The sequence below is a fragment of the Nyctibius grandis genome, chromosome Z (genome assembly GCF_013368605.1).
Source record: "Nyctibius grandis isolate bNycGra1 chromosome Z, bNycGra1.pri, whole genome shotgun sequence".
Lineage (NCBI taxonomy): Eukaryota > Metazoa > Chordata > Aves > Nyctibiiformes > Nyctibiidae > Nyctibius > Nyctibius grandis.
The window spans coordinates 95,647,175-95,663,792 of NC_090695.1; the positions used below are offsets into that span (position 1 = coordinate 95,647,175).

At 42.6% G+C, this 16,618-nt stretch overlaps 1 protein-coding gene across 1 annotated transcript in view; it reads left to right on the forward strand.

Annotated features, from left to right (window-relative positions):
- SDK1 (sidekick cell adhesion molecule 1) overlaps positions 1-16,618 on the forward strand; it is a 394,034-nt gene that overhangs the window by 333,275 nt on the left and 44,141 nt on the right. Inside the window, exons 31-34 of the mRNA XM_068422403.1 lie at positions 779-882; positions 2,628-2,698; positions 7,468-7,603; positions 11,535-11,636. Of these exons, the coding sequence (XP_068278504.1) occupies positions 779-882; positions 2,628-2,698; positions 7,468-7,603; positions 11,535-11,636 (413 nt within the window). The remainder of the gene's footprint in view (positions 1-778; positions 883-2,627; positions 2,699-7,467; positions 7,604-11,534; positions 11,637-16,618) is intronic.

Genomic DNA, 16,618 nt, shown 5'->3' on the forward strand with positions numbered 1-16,618 from the left:
TGTATGTGACTCAAAAGGCAGCCTCCCCCACACCTTCTCCCTGCCAAGCCAAGACAGAAGGTCTTGCTAAGGTTATGTCAGCTGGAAATCACTCTTTGCATATCTTAAAGCACTGCATAGATAAAAGAGCTGCAAGGAACCTGTTGTAACTGTCTTTATTAAATAATCCAGGTAATAGCATTAATTTGAGATTCAGTAGGAATAAAACGCGCGGATCAAACGGTTCGGTCTCGAGGGTTAGTCAGAAGGCTGGTGCCCTGAACTGCAGCGCCTGCTGCGCACTGGCTGACCATGGGCACGCTGCCTGTCTCCTCTCTCCCTGTCATCCCCGTCCATGCACTGTGGATGAGCTGACCCACGGGTCTGTTTTGAGGCTATCTCAGGCACGGCACCTTGAAAGACAGGTTTTGCGTAGCCGTGCAAAACTTGGATAACAGCACGTCTTGTCCTTTCCAACAACCCCAGTCGTAGGCTGCGCCATGAACTGCAACTTCATGGCTGTTTTCTGGAGCCCAGTTCAGCTATGAATCCGTGCGTGTTTTCAGGAACTCAGGCCAATGGAAATCTGAGAAGATGCTGATGGCAGCAAGCGTGCAAACACCCCCCTGTCCCAAGGAAGCTGACGGTGGCTGCAAAGAAAAGGCGATGTGGAGAAGAGACAAACTGCTCGATGACTTTAGTTGCCAATGGGCAGGTTCTCTGTAGAGGCTTTTTCTGAGGCAAGTTGTGATGACGTGGGGAGATCTCATCCCTCAGCCTTATTTTCTACATTCCACAGCTTGAACCCGTTCACCTCTTACAAACTGCGAGTGAAAGCGACCAACGATATCGGAGACAGTGACTTCAGCGCAGAGACCGAAGCAGTCACCACTCTGCAGGATGGTAAGTGAGGAGGAGAGGTGCACTGGGGGCATCGCCATGGGATGGGTGCTCCCCAGGGCTCCTCGGTTTGCTGGACCCGCTGCAATGTGTACTCTGCTGGGACAGTGGAGTGGAAATTCAACATCCAATGCAGTTTTGTTCATAGGAGATTGATATAGGTGGTAATGAGATGTGGCTGAATTAATAACAGGCAGCCTTAAGTGTCCTGCTGTGCCCTCTGATAATGAATCATACTTTCAGGAGTCTCAAAATGGAATTAAACTCCGTTTGATTGGCTTCCAAACTCTGCACTAACCATTATCTTTGCAGAAATTGAATAATTTACAAGATATCATTAAAAATAAATGTAGAACCATGCATACATTTGAAGAAGTTTCTTCAATTGTTTTCACTCACAATCCACATCAGTCTGCAATATGGCAAAATTGCTGAGGTATAAGTAAGAAAGAGTATGAAGCTCCTGGAAACATGAGCATTTAATCCTGCAGATCAGGACTAATAAACTGTGAATGACATTGACAAGGCTTTTATTTTTAGCCTTAGAGATCAGCTTCTAATTCCTTGATTGTATAAAGTCAATGCCTGAATGCAGAAGTAGCTCTGATGTCTTGAATGGAGAAAGGAACTGTGCATCGGTATTTACCCTTAGCCTCAAAAATGGGGTAATGCTGGGATACATATATATATATATATGGTGCTAGGAATTAGCCAGTATTTAATACAGTGCAAGGAATGACTAGTTAAATATGACATTGAGATACAAAAATAGGAAAAAATTTTGCAAAGGAATGATGAAAGAATGTGATCTTGAGACCAGAAAAAGAGAGGACAGAGCTCAGGAGTATCCCAGGTTAAACAAGAACCCATGTAATACCTGAATAATGTGCTTAGCAGCCTTTTAAAGACATCCTGACTCTTCACCTTCCTGAGCAGCAGCTGCTGTACTGGTGCAGGCTGTAACCGGTACTAATGAGGCATCACTGACTTACTGTTTTGGAATTTAAAATTTTATTTTCAATCCTCTTTGAATTTAGCTACAGTGAATCTGGAGTTGTGCTTGGCCTCCTCACAATACAATGGGGAAATACTGTGAAAGCTTCTCACCTCCTTAACAAACTGAACATTTATTCTGCTGAGCAAACCTGGTGCTGCCACTAGAGCATTGCACTTTAGAGAGCTGTCAGCTCCTGATAAGCCTTCCCTTCGTTGTATTTGAGCTGCTGAAGAGTGTGTGTGTATGTGTTATAGACCATGGGCACAGGAATGGGTTAACCCGTGGTAAATCAAGCTATCCTAACTAAAATAATCTGTGAATATGTGACACAGACTCCTAAAAACAAGGTGGGCTTGCCCCAACGGTGGCAAAAATATCATGGAAGATTTGGGAGCAGTTTGCTCACACTTTCAAGCATGCACGCAGCTGGTTTAACTTCCTTCCAAATGTGTATCCAGTTGTTTGTGAGCGGCTGGCACGCTGCAGCTTCCTCCAGATTTATGCCCTCAGCTTTTCTCTTATTCCTGCTCAAGCTGCCAAGGCCACAGGTAGAGCAAGGGATGTATGAGAAGTGGCTGGCTCCTGCCTGGGTTGCAATGTTCACATCCACCACGTTGCTTTTGAGACCCACCACGTAGTTGGTGGGATAGAAGATTTTCTTCATCTGTGAAGAAAGAGAACCTGATGAATAAGCTGTCTGTATTCCACCCTGTTGCTATAACTGCTTTGGTTACCTTTTTTTCTTCTTTAGTTCCAGATGAACCACCCAGTTCTGTGTTAGTAACTCCCCACACGACTTCATCCGTCCTTGTGCAGTGGCAGGTAGGTAAAATGAAAAATTTTGATGTTTCTGGAACAATTTTTTGGTTACTTTGACTTGTTGACCTTAATGGTACCTTGCAAGGGACATTTTCCTGAGCTGGGAGTATTGTAGTAAAGTTGAAGGACTGCAGCTACTTCCTTATTTTCCTGATCTGGGCATATATTTTAGTGATGGATGGAAATTTCTGGGAGTTGCTTTTACTTTGTACCCCATGAAGGAAAGCTTGGGAGGTGAAGGAGTTTCTGTAGTGATGCCCAAGATCATTACTGGTACAGATTCTCCTGTCCTTTCATTGATATCAATAGACGGGCATCTTTACATTGAAAACATTCAACAGTGTGGCACTGGTGAAGATCAGGTAATCAAAAGCTCACTTGTGTTCTCATGGCACACTGCCTCCTCCAGCTGCTGAAATCATCAGAAGCGTATGCTGTGCCTGAGATCCTGCTCATACCTTTGAGGAACTCCACATGCCCTTTTGGCTCTTTGAGGGCTAAAAATTGAGATTTCTTCAGAGAAAAGAAAGGAGGTTTGAGCTCTCCATAATCTCTGAGTTGGTTGTGAAAGTATTCGTGCCAAGTTTGCGTTTTATATAGGCATTTCCTCTGCCTTCCTTTATCTTTCGATACTGGCCTCCTGGGAGGTGCTGGAACATTTTGTGACCCAGTGCCTGAGGCTTTTTTTTTGCAGAGTGAGCATGAATAGAGGGAACCCAGTGGGGTACTGCACGTTATCCATAACCTATCCTGGAAAGCCTCTGCCCACCCTGCTCCTGAGACAACATCCCACAAATCTAATAAGGATAACTTTGGACAGATTGCATTATAGTGAAAAATGTACGTACGCGTTTACGGTACAGATGGGGCTCCTTGCATTTTTGGAAAAAAGGAAAATATGTATGAGGGTCTGTTTATTGCTGTGCAGCAGCACTTTAAAAATACGCCTGGCTGTACTGCTCGGTTGCTGGCCCAAGTCCACGCAGCATAATACTAAGCAACAACATTGCTTACAGCATGTTGAACAAATAGTAGACATGTTGAACAGTTTTACCAAAGGAATCATGGAGAGATGTAAATCTGCCGCCCCACCTACAAATGAAGGGCACAGTGAAGAAAAAAAGGTATACAAAGAGAGGACAAAGAGGATGGGAGGCATGATGTACCGCAGAAATAACCATTCCCCCAATTGACTGATTATTGGTGTGTAGTTAATGTGAAATAGGTGGTTGTTTAGGTAATTGGATGCTTTTTATTTCATGAAAATGAAATGGGGTTGTTGTGCCAGAGCCATCTCAAGGGAGTTGTGGGCGATTATATGTCATTACTACATGTATATTAATAGGTCGTGGTAATTTAGCCGTATTATATTTTTCAAATAAACAAAAATCTTCAAGTCCCACAATAGCCGCCAATTAAGAGGAAGTTTCACAGCAGTGTCTAAGAAATAATGTAAACTGAAAACAGCAGCCAAGCTAAATGGGAGAGGGGATTTCCAAGCAAAGCTAAATTTTTAACTTTGAGCTGTGTTAATAATTCACAAAATGAACTCTAGATGCATTATCTGTGCTTTCAGCTGCTTGGTCCAATCAGTCCATTATTTTTAAATTTGAAGTAGAAAGAAAATAAGTAATTTCCATTGAGGTCTCTTGTATCAATAATGCAAGGTTACTTCAAGTGTTCTGGAGGATGTTACAGTTAACATCAGGATCATGCACTGTTCTGCTTCTGCCTTAGAGATAACAATTATTCAAACTTACATTTTAGTCTTTTTTTTAAATTTATTTTTAAACAGCACAAAAATGTTTCTTTTACTTCTGTACAACATTATGGGCTGCCACTCATAATCATTTTACCTATTTCAGCAGATCCCCCAGGCCTTCCTACAAAATCCTAAATAATCCATTACATCAAAAGCAGAGTTTTGTCCATGAAAGACAGATAGGAAGGGGAAGACCTGACCTTTTAGCAGAGTACCCTTTTCAGGAATGAATCGTCATTTCCATGGCAGGGAGAAAGTTTTCAAGCCGTATATTTTCTGAGCTTTCCTGTCCTAAATTTAAAGGAAGGAAAAAATGGAGAATCACATGAAAGCGCAAGAAAACAATGCTTACTATCAACAAATCAGTGTTGTACCACAATGAGAAGTTAAGCTTTGTCTGTTAGGCAGCTATATGGCAGGACAGGGAGTAACAGTCTCTCTCTCAGCTTCAGATAATAATTAAATGAAATACAAATCCATGTAATGTTCACGGTGGTTTATTTGGTTGTATGAAGGTTATTTCCATGCTGGCCAGGCTTTGGTTTTTTTGCAGCCTCTCTCCTTCTTTGTGGTGATGCACTCAAGATGTATCTTGATGGGACAGTGCCTCCCTCTACCCTGTCTCTGGAGAAGGCAGTCCTCGTGCTTTGCGTTGTGACTCCTCCCTGCCAGGGCAGAGGGACTCAAGGACACTGCCATGCTGCGGAGCCCTTCTCTGCTAGGGCACCATCAGGGCTAAAGCAACTTCAGTATAGTATAGAAAACAAAAGAGGAAAGTCAGAAGATTGGAAAAGAAAAAGAAAGATCGTGATAGATATACTAGTAGTTGCCAGTAAACCGTATCTCGTCTTCTCCACCTTGCGGAGGAGAACATTTCAGCTGGTCCACGAGCAATCATGTCATCAGGCAGCCCTGGAGAGGCTGTCGCTTTGTTTGGTCTGTTTGCTCAGTCCCTTGAACAAGGGGCTCAGTCTGAGACTCGGAAAGGCTGTTGTACAAGAGGTTGATTTATTTGCCTTCTAAAATGGAGTCTGAGAGGGAATATGATTGCCCTTTTAAAATACATCATGGGAGTAACCACCCCACAGGAAGAAGAATTTAACCCAAAAGGCAATGTTAGCATGGGAACGAATGGGTATAAACTACCTATGAATTACTTAGATTGAAGGTTTCTAACTGCCCAAGTAGTGAGGTTTGGAACAGCTTTCCAATAGGAATACGGGGAAGCAGAAAAATCAGTTTGTTTTCTGGTGGAGCTTGCTCTGTTTGTGAAAAGGACTTTAAGCAGTTGTTTTCTGCAATTGTGAGGACCTTCTCTTGATGATTCTCAAGGTCCATTACTGTCTTTTGTTCCTAGATCATTCTGTAATGAAAATGCTAAGTAATAGTGAAGAGTGGTCAGAGCTTCTCCAAAGGGTGGAGCACAATAACAAGCATGAAACATAGTGATGAATGAGGTTCTCCAACCATGCAGAGCAAATACAGTGAGATCTTGGGACTATTTGGATTGTTTTCAGCAGGCTCTGGGCAGGACAACTGCAAAAGCAGCAGACTTCTTGCAGGAGCAGTTTCTGCTCCTTTTCCTCGTAGCTGTGTAGCTTGCTTATACTCTGGTTCACATAATTTTCTTTTTCGGCTTCTGTAAATGGAATCTTTCTACTTAATTCCTTCAGCCCTCACCCAAAGCAAAGTCCTTTACCCTGAGACAGGACAGCCCTCTCTCTCCTCTTACCATCATAATGAAGTAATGGAAAAGTCTTGTCATTTCTGGAAGCAGAATGTTAAGTTATTACCAAATATCTTCCTCCTTTCCTGTAAAAATATTCTTACTTTCTTCATTAAAATTACATGTGGTATTACCTTCTGTTGTGACAGTGGTTCACACCAGCAGTTAATTTTTCCGCAATGGACAGAAGTTTTTCCTTAGTAAAGTTCTCTGAACTGCTAGGGATCTTTCTGGATTAAAAGCAAGATCATCATTAAAATCCTTTTCATTTATACTTTCAGCCCCTTAAATTTCAGTACAAGAATCTTTAGAAGAAAAATGGCTCAGGGCATCTTTTCTTCTCTGCACTTCTTAGTCTGTATTAGACTCATGAAACTAATTTTTTTTCCCAAACATGAAGAATCCCTGTGGTTGTCTCTATTTAAGCAAGCCATTCAGACAAAAATCTCCTTTTCAGTGTGCTGGCTGTAAATCTGTATCTGAAGGAAGATGAGAGGGGCTGCTGAAGAATCCTTGCTGAGGTACTATGTCTTTGAGCATCTTCCATCATGTTGCAGAATTAAAAAAACCCTCATATCTGAGTCAGCCCAATGGCCATAGATGCCATAGTGCTCCAAGCTGTTAAGGAGGAGACCTGGGTTTGCCTGTGGGAGTGGACCTATGCAACACCCCAGAGTCCATCATACTGTGACTCCTCTCTAAATGCCTCTCTGAAGCTATTAGACCTGTTCTCATCTTCCTAATTAAAGCCAGAATACACCAATTCTTTGTTATTTCCTCATCAGTCTTTCAGTAAAATAATGCCAAATGAAGAATGCTCTATGAACAGTCCACAAGGAAAATAGCCGCTAAAGAAATTCTGTCTTTGACAAAATAACTTATTTCTTTTCATCTCAGAAGAAGTGAAATGCTGGTTTTCTGTTCCACTCTTGGTGGCCAGCAACATGCATTTTCAGGACGTGTTTATTTATATTCTTTGTCACACACAAGTTTTTGTGGACCAAGAAGGAAAGGAGCTTAGCTCTTAGTGTAGTGCATCAGGTGTCAATTTTTAACTAAAGAGCCTTTTGTAATTGCCACAGCTGAGTGAAATCATCAAAGTTCCCTTTAACTTGTGTTTTTCAAATTACACAACCCATGACCCTGTATGTAATTAATGGCTATATTCACCAGAGAGCACGGTGTGCCTTCGCCCAGGACTGCTGTCAGCCACTGCCTGTTGTGGTGGATGTTTGTTGCGATGCACATCTTAACAAGCCTGTTCTTAATGTGGATGTTTTTCAGCCACCCAAAGTTGAGAGTCTGAATGGCTTGCTCTTGGGATACCGGATCTACTATCGGGAGCTGGATTATGACACTGGATCTGGAACAGAATCCAAAACCATCCAGAACCCTTCAGCTCTAAGAGCAGAGCTCACACGTAAGCCTGTGTTTTGGACCCTATAATATCCCAGAACAGTAATCCGTCGTTATACCAGACACTGTGTGCCCTCTTGCCCCCTGGAAATAACATACGGTTGTGTCTAAGAGTGCTGGGGATAATTTAGCTTTTAAACAATCAAGGTGAAGATGCTGAAAAATGCTAATAACTCTGATCAGCATCACTTGTAATGATGCACTCTAACCTACACCAGCATGTTGGAATTGATATCATGTCCCCCATGTATCCTCTGATTTCCTGCTTTCTGCTACCTCCATTTCATGATTACCCTTATATACTTTGTTCGCCATCAGACAAAGAAGAGAGGGACTTTCTTTTCCTCAGCTGGGAACCTTTTTCTTTTTTGCTATTTTTTAATAATGTTTATAATTGACATTTTGTTTTTCTTTTTGCAGTATAAGAAAACAGCTGAGGAGAAATTTTAAATAGAATTTATACAGTTTCAAAGCGCTTGTCCCTATTTTGGAAGAAAATAGCAAAAATGAGCAAGAATTTTCAGGTGCATGCTTGCCATGTTAGTCACTGGGGGGTTTAGCTCACAAAAGAAGGTGAGAGGAGTAATAGAAAGATGAAAAGGATTTTTAGACAAAGGCTAGAAAGGAAATCAGAGGGAAGAATAAGCAGAATAAGATGGTAGGAGACAAAGATGTGAGCACTCAGTAGCCTGACATATATGGTCCAGCAATGAGACGTGCTCATGGAGGGACCAGCTTTTGTCCTGTTTGATGTCAGTGGAATATTCAGAATAAGATAATACTCACTCTAAGAGCAGCAGAATAGGGTGAGTGAGACTATTTTAATATCTTACATCATCTTCGATGTTTCCCTGAACCCATAAAGTGGTTTCTACAAAAGCAAGAGTGATTTTTGTGGGAGTGGGAGAAAAGTGGATGCTTTAAATATAAGCACCTAACACTGACTTCACTTACATGAATGAGGCTTCTCAGACTGTACAGTTTTAACCAGGACAGGGTAGAGATGTAAAGCTCCTATAGGTGTAGGTTTGCATACGTTTTTTTTTTTCTGGACAAAAAGTGAATGAGTGACTATGTATGTTGTCATGAAATAATAACTTTGGATGCTCTCTAGTCTCAGAAGCCAGGGAGCCTCTAAAACCTACCAGTTGTCTCTCTTCCCTCATCTTGGCTGGCCCTGCAGCTATGTTCCTGATAGCTGTATAGTAGGTAGTAGGAAAAAAACATGCTGTACCTCTCCAGGGAGTTGAGAGAGAGAGAGAAATAAAATGTATTTTAAGACAAGTTTCCCCCTTTCTTTTCATAATATGACAATTCTCACCATAGTACACCTCTGTTCCTCACTGACCTATGGTTTTGCACAGCTTAGCATATTATTACAATTCGCTCACAGCAGGAGTATTGAATTCTGTAAGTGAAACTGTGGGAAATCTAACACACATTTAAAGAAACAGGTTCTGTCCTCTTGTAAGTGTTCACTCTTTGTGGCCTGTGTTCCAGGTCTTTGCCCTGCAGCTCTTCAGGTTTTGCATTTTGCGTGTTGAGAAATAAAGATGTAATACAGTGTTGAGAGTTTCCCCCCTAGAAATTGTTTCCTTTTTAGTCATTTGTTCCATTTAGTCTAGGAGTCAGAACATTTCTGTGTTGTGTATTTGTGAGATCCTCTGTTTGAGGAGGGAATGAAACAGCCCCGTGCGAGTGAGATGCTTTTGATGTGTTACGAGAGAGTGGTGTGATTTTATTGCCCTTCAAGGTATAGTCCTAAAGCTCAAACTGTGTATATGTGTGCTGCATCATTTGCCTCTGTCTCTGCTGTACATCATTTGCAATAACTATTTCCTTGCACTGTAACAAGCTTTCTGCTTTGCTTACCCTGAATAGCCCAAAGCAGCTTCAAGACAGTGAACAGCAGCTCTGCATTAACGACGTACGAATTAACACGTAAGTGCACATTGCCTTTAGATGAGACTCTTTGTAACGGTTCAAAATACACTATAGGCAAACTCTTACAGTTCTTCTCAGTGGATCTAGCAGAAATCAACACAGATTAATGATTCTGCTTGCTTGAGTTTCTTTTTCTTTAAGCCTTTGCTTTCCCTACATCAAGAGACATCGATGATGCAAGTAGGTAGCTGTTGTAAAAATGTGGCTGCTGGGAAGGTAAAACATTATTGACTGTAACAACCCAGTATTGCTGATGCTAAATGAATTTTGATTCGCTTGCTACATATTTTGCAGTCCGTCTGAGTTTAGCTGTATCACATCATTAGTCCTATGATTCAAGCATTGCGATGCTCAGGCTTTTGGTGGAGTAGGAGACCAGTTTAGAGAGGGCCCAATGAATTTATGTGCATCTCCAGAGGTGTTTTCAATTGGAAATGAATAAAATAGCATTCGACAGAGTTAAAAGGCAAGTTGCTTTGTGGTGATGATGGTTCACTAGATAGGTTTTGCCCAAGGCTTTTGAGTCACAGATTGTGATGGGCTAAAAAAAAAAATGAAGCCCTGTCCCTACTGAAACTTGCATGCATGAACTCTCATGTGTTCTGTTTTCTTCCACATCCAGTTAACACTAAAATCTCCCTTGTGGCTTTTTATGATGGCAATTCAAGCTTCCCTGTACAAGCTGCCCAGTATTATATCCTATATATCTTACTATTTTTTGTTTGTTTGTTTATGAACTTAGCATCGTTATTGCTGGTTTGCTTGCTACATGTTTTGCAGGCTGAGTTTAGTGGTATCACATCAAAAAGTTAGTGATGTATCAGATATCGTTTACAGTATGCCTGAGACCGGGGAATGATGCTGGACTCTGAGTCAGATGTAGGAGCACAACACTTGTAAACATTTCCATGAAACTGAAATTAGACAAACCTGTATGATTAGGCTTATTGAACCTTTCCGAACTGATGGCATAGTGTCAGCCAGAGTTAAGGGTCCAGTGTGATTCATAGATAGCAGAGAAAATTATTGGCAAAGGGAGAAATTTGGACCCCTGGCCATGCGTGTCTTAATCAATTCAATGCTCATTTAAATACAGCAATTTATATTATTGATTGCTCTCTAATTTCACTGTTAAATATTTCAGATTATAAATATTTCTGTTAGGATTGATTCTTTCATCCTGAAAATGTGAAATCTGAAATGAAACTGCTCAGGCGCTGCCTCCCCTAATGATGCCGACATGATTCTACTCCACCCTTGTTTGCATCTACTAATTACCCTCATACAGTTGGGTTTTTCTAGATTTTTCCACACTGCTCTCGCTCTCCTACCTCATCTGTCAGAATAGTTTCTATACGTCAGCAAAGAAATTGGTTCTCTGGTGGCCGTGTGGAGTCCACACTTCAAATTCTTCCTTCTCTTTGTGATTGATGTTGAGGCTGTGATCACTTTGAAGGAGAAAGATGCCCACGCAGTACTTTGAATGGGACTCCAGGTTCCCCGCTGTGGATGATCTTCTGCACCCTGCTTCAGCAGTGACGTTCTTGAGCAGTGCAGTTGCTAAATGACTCCCCGGATGAAAGCCCCTAGGATTAGACGAAGGCTTGAAGCCATGTTCTTTCCTACCAGTAGAGATCAACAGGAGCCCATATGTTAGACATTCAAAGCAAAGTCCTGCCTTTTTCTGTCATTAAGAATGACCTAGAGATGTTCCTCTAGCTAGTTACCCATCAGGAATGATTCCTCTTACTGGAGCAACACCGTGAGGAAACCCTGGAAAATCCTGACATTTCATTGCAAAGATCTTTCATAATTACACAAATCCTGCTGTGATGTGTGAATTAAGGAAGGATGGAAGTAGAGATTACGCTAATCGTAGTGTTTAATGCTGTATTTCACGAGAGAGAAGTCTGGTAATAAAGAGGTGATGGTGTGTAGAAAATACCCCTAATACGATATAAATAATTACATATAATATTTTACTTTTTCAGAGTTGAAGAAATACAAGAGATATGAAGTACTAATGACAGCATATAATGTAATTGGTGAGAGTCCTACCAGTACACCAGTGGAAGTGTTTGTGGGCGAAGCAGGTAGGTAAAAGGAAAATGAGTTGATTTTTTTTTTTAAAAGGACTGACATGTTTTAATATTCTCCAGATAATATTTAATATTTGTCCAGGAAAGGAATTATTTGAAAAATTTCCCAGTCATGATCACTAACAGTTTTTTGGAGCGTCCTCTCCTGGCATGGGTTGGCACTGACAGTTTCTTGCCATTGGAAAGCCAGATGGTCTGCACAAATAAGGCAGAAAGGGCATCTGAAAGAAAAAAGAGAAAATATATTTTGGAGTTGCAGGAGGATGACTGTTCATACCAAATTAGCTTGAGGGAAAAATTGACTCAAGTTAAAGAAGTGAAAAGTGGAGCACAGGAAAGTCACAGGGGAAAAGAAACAAAACTACAAACCAAGGGAGCCTTGGAAAGCTGGTTCTTTTATTTTATAGCCCTCTGTGCAGAGACATTGCCTGTGCACCACACCTTGCTGTATTTTTATGCTCTTGAAGTCAAGAAGACGTTGTGTCCAGTTTAGCACTAGCTTTGGAGGCACACGATGGTCACTCTCAGAAACATGCAGACTCTATACCTGCATCCAGACTCTACCGAAGCTGCAGGTCAGTGGCACTATTCATACCTTTGCTTACCATGGATCTAGTGCATGGATCCAGGCTGTATGAATGAATCACAGAATCACAGAATGTTAGGGATTGGAAGGGACCTTGAAAGATCATCTAGTCCAATCCCCCTGCCGGAGCAGGATTACCTAGACCATATCACACAGGAACGCGTCCAGGCGGGTTTTGAATGTCTCCAGAGAAGGAGACTCCACAACCTCTCTGGGCAGCCTGTTCCAGTGTTCGGTCACCCTCACCGTAAAGAAGTTTTTCCTCATATTTATGTGGAACCTCCTGTGTTCCAGCTTGCACCCATTGCCCCTTGTCCTGTCAAGGGATGTCACTGAGAAGAGCCTGGCTCCATCCTCATGACACTTGCCCTTTACATATTTATAAACATTAATGAGGTCAAAATGAATGAGGTATGAAATATAACCAGCTGATCATTTAAAAATCCCTCCATTGGAAGGGCAGGGGTGGGAATTGGGACAAGGCAGTTTAGAACTAGACACGAATTCTCTGTGAAAGAGGTGATTCTGCAGAGCCCAGATAACCCACAGCTGAGTCTGTTCTCAGTAACTCTAGGTGAGGAGCGCGGGACTGGAATAGCTGATGTCTTCCTCACAGCCACGGCGGCGGTGCGTATTTATGGTGACCACAGCTGGAGAGAGGCTGGCGCCGAAAGAGCTGTTAGTTATGGTATCAATTTCTGCAGCAGCATCTTTTGAAGCTTAGAACAAGAATAGGCGACAGGGACCCTCCTGTTGTTCAGTCTGCCGCCGTGAATGAATCTGCTGACGCTTTTGTTCTCCTGTCTCAAGGCTAGGATGTAGAAGCTATCAAACCCAGAACTAATTCATGTTATTATTATTCATTACATATTCTATTGCTCAAAACTAAGCAAAGCGCATTTTTTTAAACTCTGCTTAACCTTTTCATTTCAAATGTGGTGTAACATTCACTATCTTTCTCTGAAAACATCATAAATTAATCAGAGCAGCATGGTTCTGGAGAAACAGCTGGCAATATTTACATTTTTTTTCCTAGTTTGCTACTGCTCCAACTTACTTCTGCAACTGCAGCAAAGAAAGCCCCAAGTGGAGCCAACTGTATCTGGCTTCAAAATACATTTTTGTTTCAGAGCTAAATATCTCACTGCTGCAAATGGAGCCAGCACATGCATTTGTATACATGTACAGGCACAGAAAATCAGCTGGGGAAAACAGGGAAATGCTGTAATGTCGTGTCTTTTAATCCCATGGTCCAGGTCTTTGTTATCATAACTCAGACAGGGAACAGGGCAATGGAAAGAGCCAAACTTGGGAGGAAATGGAGATATCCACGAGACACTCTTTCACAAGCAGGGCTGGTATATCTGAAGTTGTAGCGTTGACTCAGATGTTTTTTTATAGATACTGGATTTACCTCTGGTTAGGGACAATCCAGGTTCATGTGGTAGCAATGATGAATGTAGGATCTTCCTGCCGATTTTCACTCTTGCTGTGTGAAGTTATTACGCTTTGTTATATAACTGCCTCTTCCACCTCCAGAACTGGTTGTGATTTATCCTGTGAGTAAAGTGATTGGAGCTGGTATTGCAATTTAAGTTTTAAATTGATTTGTGACACCTTTGAGTTAAAGTGTGCTGTGGAAATACAAGGTTTTGTTGTTATTGTTTGCTTCATATTCTTACCCACGGTAAAGGCCAGTTAGGCAGCAAGCTGGCAAAAAATGGGTCTGCTGAGCTTCAGCGGTGGGGCATCCGTGTTAAAAATAGAGAAAACCTTCCCAGTAAACAAGAAGTGCTGACAACACAGGCATCACACTGAACCCAAAATGATGGAAAGGGACCAGTCCCTGGCCTGAAGGCCCCAGGTAACTTACGTCTCAGTACTGTTAAACGGTGCTTCGTTCTGCCATAAGGGTTGCAGTAATTCTGGTAGGTGGGAGAACATTCCTCTCTCAGTTGTAAAAAGGAATATACAGCACGTGCCTTTGGGGAAATGTGCTGGGTTTAGGCCAGCTCAGTCAAAATACCCAGTTCTGTGCAGTTCTGGTGTTTCGTACAGCGTGGGGCACTTGGAAATAATGTTGATGGTTCATGTGCTGTTCAGCTTCTGGTGCAGCCAGAGAAGCGATGCAGAAGGAGGAGTGTCTGTAATTCCTTCCTTCCCTCTTGTGTTCTCCCCTGTTAGGTTTGAAGATTTTTCCTATCATCGTATCTGGATTTTTACAATAAAAGCTCCGGTAGGCAGTGGAGCCCCCTGACAAACTTGGGGGAAAAAAAAAAATAGCCATTAAAACCAACCTTCTGGCAGTTTTGCAAATCAGATGAGCAAAAAGCACCCGAAGAGGGAGTTTCTCTCCAGCCTGGAGTGCTGTTGAGCTGCACCCCAGCCCACAGCCTCCTCGGGTAGCCCGAGCGCTCAGGTCTCACTTGTCTCTGACTGATGGGCAGTGGGAAATTTTGGGAGAGAACAACCTGCTGGTAAGCAATGGCCCAGACATGAGTAACAGAGCTCTGTATCCTGACTTGCGTGGTGAATAAGGGAGCTGGATTTAAGTGGGTTGGGGTTGTTTTTGGAGGGGGATTGCTACAGGTCGAGCAAAAGCTTTTTTTGTTACAGCAACCCTTGAGATCAAAGCCCTGGCAAAGGCTTCATTTTAAGACCTGCCTGGATGTTTGCAAAACTCACTGATGCGGAGAGCAATTCCTTCCCCATGCCCCAGGAGAGCGGGCTGGGAGTCCTTGTGCTCAGTGCAGCTGGGAAGGATGTGCTGCCTGTTCAGTGTGAACAGAGCTGGTGTCCTTCCCCCATCTGCCTCGAGCATCTGGATCCCTCTCCTCCACAGACCAGAAGATCCTCATAACGTCGCCTTTTTAGAGCTGGCTGCAGCTCTGCCCTGCTCATTAGGGAACCATGTGCATCTCCCAACAAATGACAGAAAAATTGAAAGCTGTCACTTGCAGAAATGAGGAAAGGAGTCGCAGCCCCTTCGGCAAGCCCCCTTCTCGCCTTGTTAATTCATTTAACAATTCAGCTGTCAGGGATGCTGGCTTTGATTGGGAAGGCAATGACTGTTCAGCAAGAGGCTGGGTACTGATATTCATCCCAGTCCTAAATGCGACTGCTACTAGGGGTGCTGCTCTGCTCTACTGAAATTAAGACTCTGTTAGAGCAACCACTATATCAAGAGCATTATTCTACCAGGCTGCTGTCACTGTCTGACTGCGTGGTGGGCTCTGGAGTTCAGGAGACTCCACTACCTGCATTTTAATTAAACAGAAATCACAGGTTTGGGGCAGGCGTGCTTCACCTAATTTGGGAAGGTGAATAAAATGGAAGGCGGCAATACAAATCCTGTGCTAACGAGCCTGCAGCCTCCAGTGCTTCTCCCATATACTGCAAAGCTGCTCTGGCTGACAAATAATGGAATTCATAATTTCTTCCAGCAGCTGCTGCCAGAGGTGAGCGAGTGTGTGCAGAGAGGAGGTAGCAGAAGGGGTGAAGTGCACCAGGAGACACTAGCCTTTAAACGGGTTGTAAATCCATTTGTGTGAAGAGGGGAGTGATGTGTGGCATTATAACCGATGGTGACATTGGTGACCTTCAGAATTCACAAGAACTGATGAGACCAGTTTGTTGTTGTTCTTTTTAATAATGATCTCTGAGAGCTGGTTCAGCAATGGGAAAGGGAAGGAGCAAAAAGAGCTGGAAGACAGAGATTTCTCAGAAGTCCTCTGTTGAAATGCTGCCTTGGTTGCTAGCATAATCTTTTGGAAAAGCAGGTTTCCTGGGCATCTCACTTTCTTCAAAGTGAAACTGTAGCTTGGAAAGGAACAGGAGCGGGACAGGGGGATGACAGCTTCTTACCTCTATTTTCTTACCATCTTCAAAAACTTGAATTTACCTCTTGGTGCAAAGCTTGCAGATGCTGAGGCAAATTTCCCTGTTCTCACTGTTATCTGCAATTATTCTCATCTGCTCTCCTGCCTGTGGCTCCACAGGTGTTCCTGGAGTTCCTAAACTTTATTTTGTCCACCTGTAGCTGCCACATGGGTGGAAGCTCTGCTCTGCCAGTAACTCAGAGCTGCCTCCAGCATTTTACAGACAAGGAGTAGAAACCATCTGGAAAGCTCCAAGACCAAAAATAGTGATTTAGGTTTGGGAAAGAGAAGACAAAATACAGACAAGCAGCCATGCTAGGGAGAAAGAAGCCTCATAAAGAAGGAAAGATTTGACTCCAGGTACCTGGCTCCCTTTTATAAGCTGCTTCTAGCAAAGAGCTCTTGTCTCTTCTTACCTGGTTATCTATGCTTGAGCAATGTCGCTTTGTCTCTTGCACTAATGCCAGAGAAGGTTGTCACAACAAGGCTGCTTTGTCCTTGAGTGTTTTCAT